The sequence below is a fragment of the Eriocheir sinensis genome, chromosome 37 (genome assembly GCF_024679095.1).
Source record: "Eriocheir sinensis breed Jianghai 21 chromosome 37, ASM2467909v1, whole genome shotgun sequence".
Lineage (NCBI taxonomy): Eukaryota > Metazoa > Arthropoda > Malacostraca > Decapoda > Varunidae > Eriocheir > Eriocheir sinensis.
Window position 1 is genome coordinate 14,067,620 of NC_066545.1, and position 12,706 is coordinate 14,080,325.

At 47.9% G+C, this 12,706-nt stretch overlaps 1 protein-coding gene across 2 annotated transcripts in view; it reads left to right on the plus strand.

The window, feature by feature from the left end:
- The window catches only part of LOC127008300 (myocardin-related transcription factor B-like), an 81,311-nt gene that overhangs the window by 1,083 nt on the left and 67,522 nt on the right, over nucleotides 1–12,706 (plus strand). The window contains exon 1 of one of the 2 annotated variants that reach the window (XM_050880136.1): nucleotides 9,395–10,051. The exons of the other annotated variant lie outside the window; for it this stretch is intronic. Within the exon in view, the coding sequence (XP_050736093.1) occupies nucleotides 9,916–10,051 (136 nt within the window). The 5' untranslated portion in view covers nucleotides 9,395–9,915. Of the gene's footprint in view, nucleotides 1–9,394; nucleotides 10,052–12,706 lie in introns of those variants that run through there. 2 annotated transcript variants of the gene reach the window in all.

Sequence of the window (12,706 nt, forward strand, 5' to 3'; positions counted from 1 at the left end):
GAGAGTTGTCTGATACTCCCCTTGGTCATTGAAAACTATTATGATGGGTCTTGTTTTCTGTTTGCTTTCTATGGACTACTAAAGCTACATCCCTCGTCTGTGTTTCCACCTTGTTTTCCCTTCCACGGCTTGTTGTTCACCTCTACAGGATACAGGCTCATGTTTGTATGCAGGGCAGTCACCCGAAATTGACCTCTTCTGGCTCTCATTCTCTTCTCTTTTGTCGGAGCAGCATCTGGTGGGCTTTTTAGTTGCCGTTTTTGTTTTTAGACCCTTGAGCTGTCTCCCTTGCAGTAAAAAAGCAACAACAGCAAACAATAATAAAAATAGCTATCAGAATGGGTTTAGTTGTTATCTTTGTTTGGGTTTTCTTGCCGTTTTTGTTTTTAGACCCTTGAGCTGTCTCCCTTGCAGTAAAAAAGCAAGAACAACAACAAACAATAAAAATAATAGCTATCAGAATGGGTTTAGTTGTTACCTTTGTTTGGGTTTAGGTCCCCCCTCGCCACCCTGTTCCAACTCTCTCCCTCTAGGCCTGACACACGAGGTTATATTATTACTATTATTATATTTAAGTTTATGTATTATACCTGTGATACTTGAGCAATGTCAATGGTTTTGTATTCTTATTCTGTGTAAGGTATGCATGGGTGTGTATGTGTGTGTGTGTATTTACCTAGTTATGATATATAGGTGAGCTACGCTAATATGGTACCATGTCCAAGTCTCGTATTATCAGTATCTAAATTCATGGATACTTCTGGCTTGAACTACATCCCTCATGAGATCATTCCAAGTGTCAATGGATCTGGGGAAAGCTGTTTCTTGATATCCCTCATGCTCCTTGTCTTCCCCAGTTTCTTATCATATTCTCTTGTATTTGTAGTGTCCCATATAATCAAGTCGTATCTGTCGACGTTATCATTTCCTTCATCACCATATATGTTGCAATCGGATCTTTTTCACTTCTCCTTCGATCTATGTTTTACTGATTCTTGCTTTCTTTTATTTTACCATTGACCTTTACATTTCTCTCAAAGTTCCTTGTGTCCTCCCTGAGAATTTGAGTTATTCTCATGACAAACTAACCTGGGTCATTCAACCTAACTTGCCGTCCCCTTCCATCACAATAACACATAGAAGTGGACCCTCTATTTAACACAAGACAGGTACAAAATAAATTTACACTAACTGAACGCATTATTTCAGTGAGATTTATCAATTTTGGACTAGTGGGACATTTGGTTTTTGTGTGCATGTGTTAAGTGATGGAGTCAGCTCGATGGCATGTTATAAAGGTGAAGTTGAGGGCATATGCTACAGTTGCGCGTGGCCTCAATGCTTATCCGTTGCATTGGCCCTTGAGACTGTGGTGGGAAGAACCCGTTACCAGGAAATCTAAGGAATGTGCTGAATGGAAGGTCTTACGTATATACAAAGAGGGTCTTCTGAGCAGGAGGCAGGACTGTAGAGGCTCCCTGCTGGCCCAGTTAGCTCCTGTTCCTGATGCATGGCCCAGCAGTCTGCCGGGGCCCTAAATCTTGCTGGCCTGTCCCAACACAACACAATCTCCCCAACATTTTGAATTGCTAATCTCTCAAGTGTTTATCCCTGCGTGCTTTCGTTGGTTGTAATCCGTCCACTAATCATCGTTATGTGTGTGTGTGTGTGTGTTTGTTTGCTAATGTGTGTTCCTTGTCCCTTAATTTTTCTTCTTCTCTTGGGTTTGTGTGTATGAGAAGGTGGTTTTGTTGTTTGTTAGGAAGATGGGAATGATGATGAGGGTGATGATGAATATGATGGAAATGTAAGGAAGATGAAGATGATGGTGATGATGATGGAAATAGTTTGTTTTTTAGAAGTGGAAATAAGTTGAAATTTATTGTTGTTTCGTTGTTTGATGGAAATGAGTCTTGGTTTGCCTCTTATTTTTTTTTTATAGTAAAGACACAGACCAAAGTAAAAGTATTAAAGAAAGAAATGTCTGTAACCTCCTTCTCTAAAAAGTACATAATCAGATTCAGTTTGTTGTTGTTGATGTTTGATATAAACGAGTCTTGGTTTGTATGCTTATTTTTCACAGCAAAGACACAGACCAAAGATAGAGTAGTAGTATCATAAAAGAAAGAAATGCCTGCCACTAGTTTCCTCCTCCAAAGAGCACTGTACATAATTAGATGCAGTTCCAGAGGTCTTGATTCTCCTCTTGAAAGAACTTGAAGTCATTGAATGGAGGAAAAGTCTCATCTTGCTTCATCTCTTTGGGTTTATCTGAGGAGGAAGTGTCTTCATATTTTTTTTTTAGTAAGCGTGTAAAAGGAATCTAACATTTACCCACTACTTATCTTGATGTTTGTGTATATAACGTTTATTAATGGCTTCTTACTCTTGGGTTTATCTAGTTGTTATTTATTTATTTATTTATTTATTTACTTACTTACTTTTTACAGTATTATTTATTTATTTATTTACTTTTTACAGTAAAGGAAGCAACCAACTCAAGTGCAAAAATAAATGAGAAAAAAAACCTACTTCTTACTTTTTTGGGGGATGATCAAGCTGGGAAGTGGTTTTAAATTGTTAGTATAAGAATAGACGTAAGCTGAATGACCTCTTTTTTAGGGGGGTGAAGAATATGAATGGAAGTGTGCTGTAAGGGGGGGCATGTCTGTTGGTCTGGTAAAAGGTAGTGTTAGGCTATGGATGTGAAGAGTCAGGGCGAGGGGGTTTGATATCCAGAGATGCTTAGTGATGACATGAAGGGCATTTGGCTAGTCTACCTATCCATCTATCTGTATATATGTGTGTGTGTTGACAGATGCTTTACTGGGAAACATTGTGAATTGTAAAAGGAAATGGTGTCACTGGTCTATCTATCTTATGAAAACTGTTTGTCGGTCTGTGTATGTTCAGAGAGATGTTACGTGCTTTATAGGGAAATTTTGTGAAGAAAAAAGGAAATATTGTCACAGTTTTAAGTTATGTCAATGCATCACTGTCTTAGCAACCACCTCTACATCTATCTGTCTGTCTAACTATCTGTGTGTATGTTGAGAAATGCTTTATAATGAGACGCTCTGAGGTGGAAAAAATAAATTATGTTCTAGTTTGAGTAATCTAATCACATCACTTTCTCTACAACTATATCTATCTATCTATCCATCCATTTATCTATCTGTGTGTGATGTGAAGTACTTTCTATCTCTCTTTCTATATCTACCTATCTCTATCTGTGTGGGGTGTGAGGTACTTTCTATCTATCTGCCTATCTATCTGTGTGTGGTGTGAGGTATATACTTTCTATCTCTCTATCTATCTATCCATTCATCTATCTATCTGTGTGTGATGTGAGGTAGCTACTTTCTATCTATCTATCTGTCTGTCTGTCTGCCTGTCTATGCTTGGTGGGAGACACATTATAGGAAAACATTTGTGAGAGCAGGAAAAGGAGATTATGTCACTGCCTTACTGAGGTCATCTGTAATGGTGTCACTTTCTCTTAGTGCTGGCTTTGAATTACTTAGTGTGGTGATGGTGATGATGGTGGTGTCCCTTAACTTACCCCTGTCAATTAGTGGTGACCTAGGGTGGTGATGGGGATGGTGGTGGTGGTGGTGATGATGTGAGTGAGGAAGGGGATGGGGGTATGTGTGTGTGTGTGTGTGTGTGTGCTGACGTGTGACTGACCAGGGAAGCTGAACCCATTATACACTCACGGCACACACACACACACACACACACACACACACGGTATCAAATTGAGTGTAAACTGAAGAGGGAACATATGTCAGTGTGCTCCGTTTGTAGAGGTGTGTGTGTGTGTGTGTGTGTGTGTGTGTGTGTGTGTGTGTGTGTGTGTGCAGGATTAGGGATTAGGTTGTGGTCTTGCAAAATATCTATCTATGAGTCATTGTTGTCTTCTCTCCTCCTCCTCCTTCTCCTCCTCTTCTTCCTCTTTCTCCTCGTTTCTTTGTTTTATCATCTTCTTGTTCTTTTCCTTCTAGTTCTTTCCCTTCTTGTTCTTGTTGCTCTTTTTTTTCTTCATCATCATCATCATCATCATCATCATCATTTTTCGGGTATTGATTAGTTGCTTAATGAAGATCTATATTTAAAGGACCAACAGGCTTTCCTTACCATAACCCAAACAGTCATTACCACATATTTACATAACCAATAGATTCATATATACATCTTTAGCAACGTGACCAATTATATATAGTTAACAAAGTGAGCTCGTTATGTATTGATTTGTGTTATAAGTTGCTGCCTCATATGTGTGTGTGTGTGTGTGTGTGTGTGTGTGTGTGTGTGTGTGTGAAGAAATCCTTAACCTTACTTTGCAACGTGTGTGTGTGTGTGTGTGTGTGTGTTCGCGCACGGATAGGCATTGCGACGTAGCCATCTCCACCACGACGCTAGAGTCTTCCTGCATTTTGTTTCCTTCTTTTAACCTTGTTTCTTTCTTTCTTTAAATGACTTCGTTTTCTTCTTGTTAGCTCGTTTTCTTCGTGTTTCTCTGTCTTGTTCTCTCTCTCTCTCTCTCTCTCTCTCTCTCTCTCTCTCTCTCTCTCTCTCTCTCTCTCTCTCTCTCTCTCTCTCTCTCTCTCTCTCAACCGTAAAGAAGAGAAGAATGACGAGAACAAATATATATAGAGAAGGAAACAAAGAAGAAGAGAAGAAAGGAAATAAATTAGCAGGACGAAACTATAAGAGAAATAAAGAAGAGAAAGAAGGAAAAGAAAAATGTAAACGAAAGAAAAGAAAAAAGATAAACGAGAATGAAACAATAAAGAAGAAGAAAAGAAGAAGGAAGAAAAGAAGATAGAATAACTTAGCAAGACGAACTGTAAAGAAAAGAAGAAGAAAAATAAATAAAATAAGAAGAGAGAAAAAGCATAAACGAAAACAACAACAACAACAATAAAGAAGAGAAGAAAGAAAAGAAGAGAAGATTAATTAACAGAACGAAACTGTAAAGAAAAGAAGAAAAAGAGAGAAAACCAACCCCCCCAAAAAATATATATAAGTAAAAGAAAAAAAGATAGACGGAATGTTTTTAGCTCCATTCACACGTCCTTAGGTTTTATTTTCATTTTATTATTTTACTTATTTTTTTCTATAGCTCTTCTCTTTAACTTTATTGCTTAGAGGTTTAAAAAGGGTTTAGTGGGGCAGTGACTGTGTGTGTGTGTGTGTGTGTGTAAGTTTGTATAGCAGGATCTCCTCTTTCTGAAACCATGCTAACCCAAAAATCGTGTGTGCGTGTATGTAGGTATGTAGGTATATGTGCTATTGCGTGTGTGTGTGTGTGTGTGTGTGTGTGTGTGTGTGTGCTTACCTGGCCGCATGCCTCACCTGTTGGGCCCGTGATTTAAGACAGGTGATTGTGGGAAAGGGAAAAAAAAGAAAAAGACATAACAAACAAACAAAACAAAAAAACTTGCTTGAGAAAAAGTCACATTCCACTCTCAGCGTTTTTTTATTCTGGTATTCATTCTCTCTCTCTCTCTCTCTCTCTCTCTCTCTCTCTCTCTCTCTCTCTCTCTCTCTCTCTCTCTCTCTCTCTCTCTCTCTCTCTCTCGGCTTGGGGTATGTGGGGGTGACAGTAGTTTGTGTGTGTGCCCAGTAAGTCCCAAACAGTTATTCAGTTATGGCTCCAGTCAGCTCTCTCTCTCTCTCTCTCTCTCTCTCTCTCTCTCTCTCTCTCTCTCTCTCTCTCTCTCTCTCTCAGGGGGGGTGGGGGGGCTTGGAGGGTGTCCAGGGGTCGAGAGAAATGACAATAAATAGCCAGCCACAAACAACACTTATTCTAGCCAACTTCAGCCCCCAGTCAGCCCCTCCTCTTAGTCCCTCCCCTTCCCCCCTTCACTCTCTCCCATAGGTCTCCTCAGCCTCTCTCTCTTTTGATTCTTCCTTGTTTTTCGCCCAGTAAGTCCCAAACAGCCCCCTCATTCTATTCTAGCCTCCCTTCATCCCTTCAGTCAGCCCCCTCCTCCTCTTAGCCCTCCCTCCCTTCTTAGTCCCCTCCCTTACCTCTCCCATGGGTCTCTCCAGCCTCTCTCTTTTGATTCTTCCTTGTTTTTCGCCCAGTAAGTCCCAAACAGACCCCTTATTCTAGCCTCCTTCATCCCTCCAGTCAGCCCCCTCCTCTTAGTCCCCTCCCCCTTCCCTCCTTACCCCTCCCATAGGTCTCTCCAGCCTCTCTCTTTTGATTCTTCCTTGTTTTTCGCCCAGTAAGTCCCAAACAGACCCCTTATTCTAGCCTCCTTCATCCCTCCAGTCAGCCCCCTCCTCTTAGTCCCCTCCCCCTTCCCCCCCTTACTTCTGTTCTAGTTCCTTCAGTACAGCCCTTCATTCAGACCCCCTCTCTCTGTCTCTCTTTGCCTCCTTTATCTGTTATCTCTTCCTTGTTTTTCGTCTACAGTCAGTTCCTCTTCTAAAACAGTCCCTTCATTCTAGCCCCTTCATCCCTTCAGCCCCCTTCCAGACCAAACCAGACCAGACAGTAGCAATTCAGTCCACTTGCCGTCCCCTCAGACCACAACAGAATGAGCTCTAGTCAGACGTATTCAGACAGCCCCTATTCACACAGACAGACAGGCAGACAGACAGACAGACACGGAGATAACATCCATTCAGCCCTAAGCCAGACAGGTAGCCCAGTGACTTAAGCCATGTCATAGATTTTGCCAGTCAGTCAGCCATTCAATCAGTCAGTAAGCCAGTCAGCCAGTCAGTCAATTTGCAGGTCAGTTAACCAGCCAGTAAGTCAGTTAGTAAGTCAGTTAGTCAGTCAGTCAGTCAATCTGCAGGTCAGTTAGCCACCCAGTAAATTAGTCAGTCATTCGGTTAGTCAGTCAGTCAGCCAGTTAATCAGTCAGTAAGCCAGCCATTCAGTCAGTCAGCCAGTCAGTCAGTTAGCCAGCTAGTAAATTAGTCCGTCATTCAGTTAGTCAGTCAGTCAGCCAGTTAGTTAGGCAGTCAGTCAGTCAGTCAGTCAGTCAGTCACTCACTCATCCACCCAATCAGTCACTCAGTTTGTCAGTCATTCAGTCAGTCAGCCAATCAGCCTTGTCCCATCATCACCCTACCGTCTATCCTGATGTACCCTGCCAGCTGGTCCACCCTTCTCCAACCCTGCCCGTGTCCCTGTACGCCACCCTTCCTCCTTGCCCTATATCATGATGCAGCCAAATTAACAGCCCTTCACCCCTTCCCCTGTCAAGTACCCTCCCCTCCCCTGTATTTAACCCCTGCCGGTTTTACTGTATCTTCCTCTGTTTCTAGCACCCCCTCTCCCCTGTCCCTTCCCCTGTCTGTAGTACCCTCCTGTCCACCTCTATCCTTCTACCCCTGCCTATCTCTCTGTCTCTTACCCTGTTTCTTAGTGTCCCCTGTCCCTGTATTCAACCCCTGTCCATCTCCTTATCTCTTCCTCTCTCTCTCTTCCTCTCTCTCTCTAATCTCTTTATCCTTCTGTCTGTTTCTTCTGTTTCTTGTCTCCCCTCTCCCCAACCTTTCCCTGTCTGCTTCTACCCCTCCCCCTCTCCCTCTCCCTCTCCCTGTCTCTCCCCCCCCCCCCCTTTCCCCTTGCATGCTTGAACCCCTGCCACCTCCCCCTGTCCCTTACCCTCTGTCTATTACTCTCCTTTCCCCTGTTTAAAGTACCCCCTCCCCCCTGTCACCCCGTCCCCCATATCGTCTTTGCCCCTGTGAAACCCCTAATAACATACCCCCGCCACTGTCCTCTACTCCCTCCACCCCCCCCCCCTCGTTCCCCTGTTTTCTGAATGTCCCCCTTCCCCTACCCTCCCCTCCTCGTTCCCCTGTTTTCTGAATGTCCCCCTTCCCCTCTCCTCCCCTCCTCTCCCCTGTTATGTAGTTAGATCTATGCCCCCCTTTGCCCCCCCCCCATTGTTTTTATTCATGCCCCCTGCCTTCCCCTGCCCCCCCTTCCTCCATGTTCCCTATATCCTGCATGCACCCTGCCAGACCCCAGACCACCTCATTCAGCCCCCTCCCAGTCTGACAACCGGCGAGAAGAGAGAGAGAGAGAGAGAGAGAGAGAGAGAGAGAGAGAGAGAGGTATGAAAAAAAGGCAAGCAAGCGCCACTCCGTGTTATTGCGTGTGTGTGTGTGTGTGTGTGTGTGTGTGTGTGTGTGTGTGTCGTAAGAGGGGTAAGAAGCGTCATCTTGTATGTGCGTCACTGGGGTGCTTCCTGCTGTGTGTGTGTGTGTGTGTGTGTGTGTGTGTGTGTGTGTGTGTGTGTGTGTACGTGCTCGTTCACACATGTCCCACGTGCCCAATCATAACTTCTTTGATGCACCGTACACCGCCGTTCTCTCTCTCTCTCTCTCTCTCTCTCTCTCTCTCTCTCTCTCTCTCTCTCTCTCTCTCTCTCACACACACACACACACACACACACACACACACACACACACTAAATACGTGATGGTGGTGATGGTGATGATAGTGCATGGTGTTGAAGAGATGGTGGTGGTGGTCATGGTAGAAGAGAGTGGAGGTGAAGATGGTGGTGGTGGTGGTGGAGGTGATGGTGATGGTGGAGGTGGTGGTGGTGGTGGAGGCATTCTTGGCTGTCGCTTCCTCAACTTTGCAATTAAGTGCCACCAAAGAGAGAGAGAGAGAGAGAGAGAGAGAGAGAGAGAGAGAGAGAGAGAGAGAGAGAGAGACCCTGGGGAGAGGAAAAGCGTGGGTTTGGGGTGTAAAAGGTGTTCTTGTCGTTGTTGAAGGTGGTGGTGGTGGTGGGGGGGGGGTGGAGGTGTATTTGGGGTGTGTACGTGAGGTACGTGGAAAGTGTAGGGCGTGCTGGGGGGTTGTGTTGTGGGTGAGGTCGAGGGTGTTGTGGGTGTATCGTAGAGAGTGTTGGGGGTGTATCGTGGAGGGTGTTGGAGGTGTAGCGTGAGGTGCCGTGGGTGTAGTGGAGGAGGTGTTGGTGCAGGAAGCTGCGGTGTGGCGGTGAAGGTGGAGGCGTGAGGGGGCCGGTGGAGGCGGGCATTTGTTTGGGGGCGAGGGCAGCAGCGGGCGGGGGACGGGGGGCGGGGCGGAGAGGGGCCGAGCGGCGTGCAGGTCGTGGGGGGTGCCGGGTTAGGGCGCCGGGGGCGGGGGGCGCGCTGGCACGGTGCCCGGGCCGTCAGGGGCCGAGGTGGCCCCCTCGCTGCCACAGTTCCGGCTCTGCCCTGGCTCTGGGGCGCGGCGTCCCCCTGCGGCACGGACGGGCGTGAGGCGGCGAGCGAGGCAGCGAGGCGCACGGAGGTACGCCTGACGGAGAGCTGACGATTAATGTTGCTGCTGCAGGCGAGGGATGACGCCCCCCCTCCCGCGGGGCCTCCACGCTGATCACGGCCCACGCCCGCCCCGCGTTGCCCCAGGCTGCTGCTGCTGTTGCTGCTGCTGCTACACGCGGCGCCCCGGCCCGCCCCGCACCGCCCTCCCCGACACGCGTGACGGCCGGCCTAGCCCCGCTAGTGTCACGGTCACTCGCCCCGCCAGCCCCGCAGGTGTGCCAGGCCCCGGCCACGCCGCCGGCACCAGTGCCCGCCACCCCTCGGCCCCGCGCACCGCAGCACCGAGCCCCAGTGCCACGCGGCGGAGTGACCCACGACTCAGTGCACACTGACGGCACCGTGCCCGCGCCCTTACTTCCCCGCGGACCCAGTGCCCCGCGGCCAGGCACCCACTAGTGTTGCGCGCCCCCAGTGCCACACGGATCAGTGCCCCGCTCCTTGAGTGCCCCGGGTGAGCCCGCCCGAGGATTAGCGAGGCTCGCGGCGCCCATGCTGGGGGCTGCAGGCAAGGCATCGCAGGGCGGCCGTGGACGTGGGGCGGGAGGGCGCGCGGGGGCGGCGGCGGTGTCATGAGAAGAGGGGCGAGAGGGGGCACGCGTGAGGATGCCCGTCATGCTAGACACCCCAGCGTCCCCGCCGCCGCCGCCGCCGCCGCCGACGTCCCCTCCTCCACCGCCGCCCCCGCCGCCGCGTCACCCGTCACCGCCGCGCCAGGCCCCGCGCTGCCCTAACTGCACAGGTAAGCCCGAAGCCCCGACACCCGCGGCAGGAACGGAAGGAGGGGAGAGGGGGGCATCACGCACCCGCCTCGCCTGCTGGGGGCGGCGAAGAGCGGCGGGGGGTCACGACGGGCGGCGAGAGAGAGAGAGAGAGAGAGAGAGAGAGAGAGAGAAAGTTTCCTTAGATTTTCTGGCGAGCATATGTTGAGCGGAGGGGATTTAGGGGGGTGGGGGAGGGGAGGGAGTCCCATTCCTCCTCCCCTCCCCCAGCCGCGGGGAGGGGAGGGCCAAACAGTGTGTTGTGGAAGGTTTGTGTGAGGGGAAAGGGGGGGAAGGGGGGAGAGGGGAGGGGTGCCGGGGGGGAGGGGTTGGTGGAGGAACCCCTTCATAACTGAGTGCCAAGAACAAGACTGTATTGAGGGGGAGGGGAGGGGTGGGGGGAAGGGGTGACGGTGGCGTGATGGGGGAGGAGGAGGAGGAGGAGGAGGAGGAGGAGGAAAAGGGGGGTGATGGTGCCTACTGCTTCTCTTTTCCTCCCCTCCTATGCCCACCTCTTTCCTCCCCTTTCCCCCCCTTTCCTCCTCCTCCCCCTCCCTCCTCTTTTCCTTCTCTCTTTCCCTCTCATGTTTACTAAAGAAGCAGAAATAAGCAGACTGTTTCGACTTCTGAGAGGAGGAGGAGGAGGAGGAGGAGGAGGAGGAGGAAAAAGAGGATAAAAAAGTGGAGGGCAAAGACGAGGACGAAGAGAGAGAGAGAGAGAGAGAGAGAGAGTAAAGCGTAAAGAAAATGAAAGGGAGAGGAGAATGTAGGGTAAGGAGAAGAGGGAGAGGAGGGAAAGGGGAAGGAAGGGGGAGGGGGGGGCGTAAAATTTAGGGTAAGGAGAGGGATGAGAAGGAAAAAAAAGGGATTGAAGAAGGAGGAGGAGGAGGAGGAGGAGAGTAAATAAGTGAAGAGGAGGGGGAGAGGGGGAGGAGGAGAAGAGGGGAGGATGTATGGTCACTGTAGTAGTAGTAGTAGTAGTAGTAGTAGTAGAAGTAATGTTTGTAGTGACTTCGTATTATTATTATTATTATTATTATTATTATTATTATTATTATTATTATTGTTGTTGTTGTTGTTGTTGTTATCATCATCGTCATCATCGGCGTAAATGCGTATGTTCGTATGTGCGTGTGTCCAAATTTAACGCAATTCCCAGAAAATGCCACGTGCTTACTATTTCTGACGCTACTAACGCGGCTACTACTACTACTACTACTACTACTACTACTGCTACATCTACTACTACTACTACTACTACTACTACCTCTACTACTACTACTACTACTGCTGCTACATCTACTACGATTTCATTCAATTTATCCAGCTTTCTCCTGATTCTTCTCTCTCTCTCCTTTCGCTTTCTCCTCCTTCTTCTCTTCTCTTCCCCTCTTTCTCTTTCCCTCTTCCACCTCTTTTCCTCCACTTCACCTCCTTTTCCATTTCTATTTTTTTCCCATCTACCTCTTTCCTCCTCTACGTCTTCTCCCCTCCTCCACCTCTTCCCTATTCTACCTCTTCTCACCTCCATCTCTTCCCTCTTCCATATTTTCCTTCCTTCCTCCACTTCTTTCCCTCCGTCTCCCTCTCCCTTCTCATCCACCTTTCCCCCTCCCTATCCATCTATCTCTTCCCTCCTCACCCACCTCTTCCACATAAAAAAAGCAGAGGATAGGAGAGAGAGACTTGGACCACCACCACCACCTCCACTTCCTCCACATCACCACTACCTCCACCTCACCTCCGCCACCTTCCACCTCCACGTCTAGCATTGTATAAATATTCGTCGCCCTTGGCTGCTGCCCTGTAGTGGAAAGAAAAGGACTCGAGGGGGGGGGGTAAAGGGGGGTAGGGGGTGCTGATGCTAACCCCCTCTTCCCCTTCCCTTCTTTCCCCTCCCTCTTCCCTTCCCTTGACTTCCATTCCCTTCCCCTTACCTCCTCTCCTCCTCTTCCTTCCCCCTTTCCTCCTCTCCTCTTCCTTCCCCCTTTCCTCCTCTTCCCCTCCCCCTCCTCCCGCTTCCCTCCCCTATCCTCCCCTTTCCTCCACTTGGGCATATTGGTAAAGGAGAGGGAGGGAAAGGGAGGGAGGAAGAGAGGAAAGTAGAGGTATTTAGAGAGAGAGAGAGAGAGAGAGAGAGAGAGAGAGAGAGAGAGAGAGAGAGAGAGAGAGATTAATCCCTCCATCACGGCCGAAAACGAAAAGAGAATATATTTTATTTATTTATTCTATTGTATTTGATTTATTGCGTTTTTGTGATTTATTTTTATTCATTCATTCATTGCTTTTGGCGTGATTTATCTCTCCCGGTGACAGATGTGTGTGTGTGTGTGTGTGTGTGTGTGTGTGTGTGTGTGTGTGTGTGTGTGTACTGTCAAAGCTTACACGTGCGTGGTGAATAATTGCCTGTCGAAACTTTATTATTATTATTATTATTATTATTATTATTATTATTATTATTATTATTATTATTATTATTATTATTATTATTTTCACTCCCCTCCCTCTCTCCTCCTTTCCTTCCTTCCCCCTTCTTCCACCTCTTCTCTCCACCTTTTCCTCTCATTCACCTCCTCCTCCTCCTCCTCCTCCACCTCCATTTCTTCCTTCCATTTCTTTTTCCCCTTCTCTCCTCC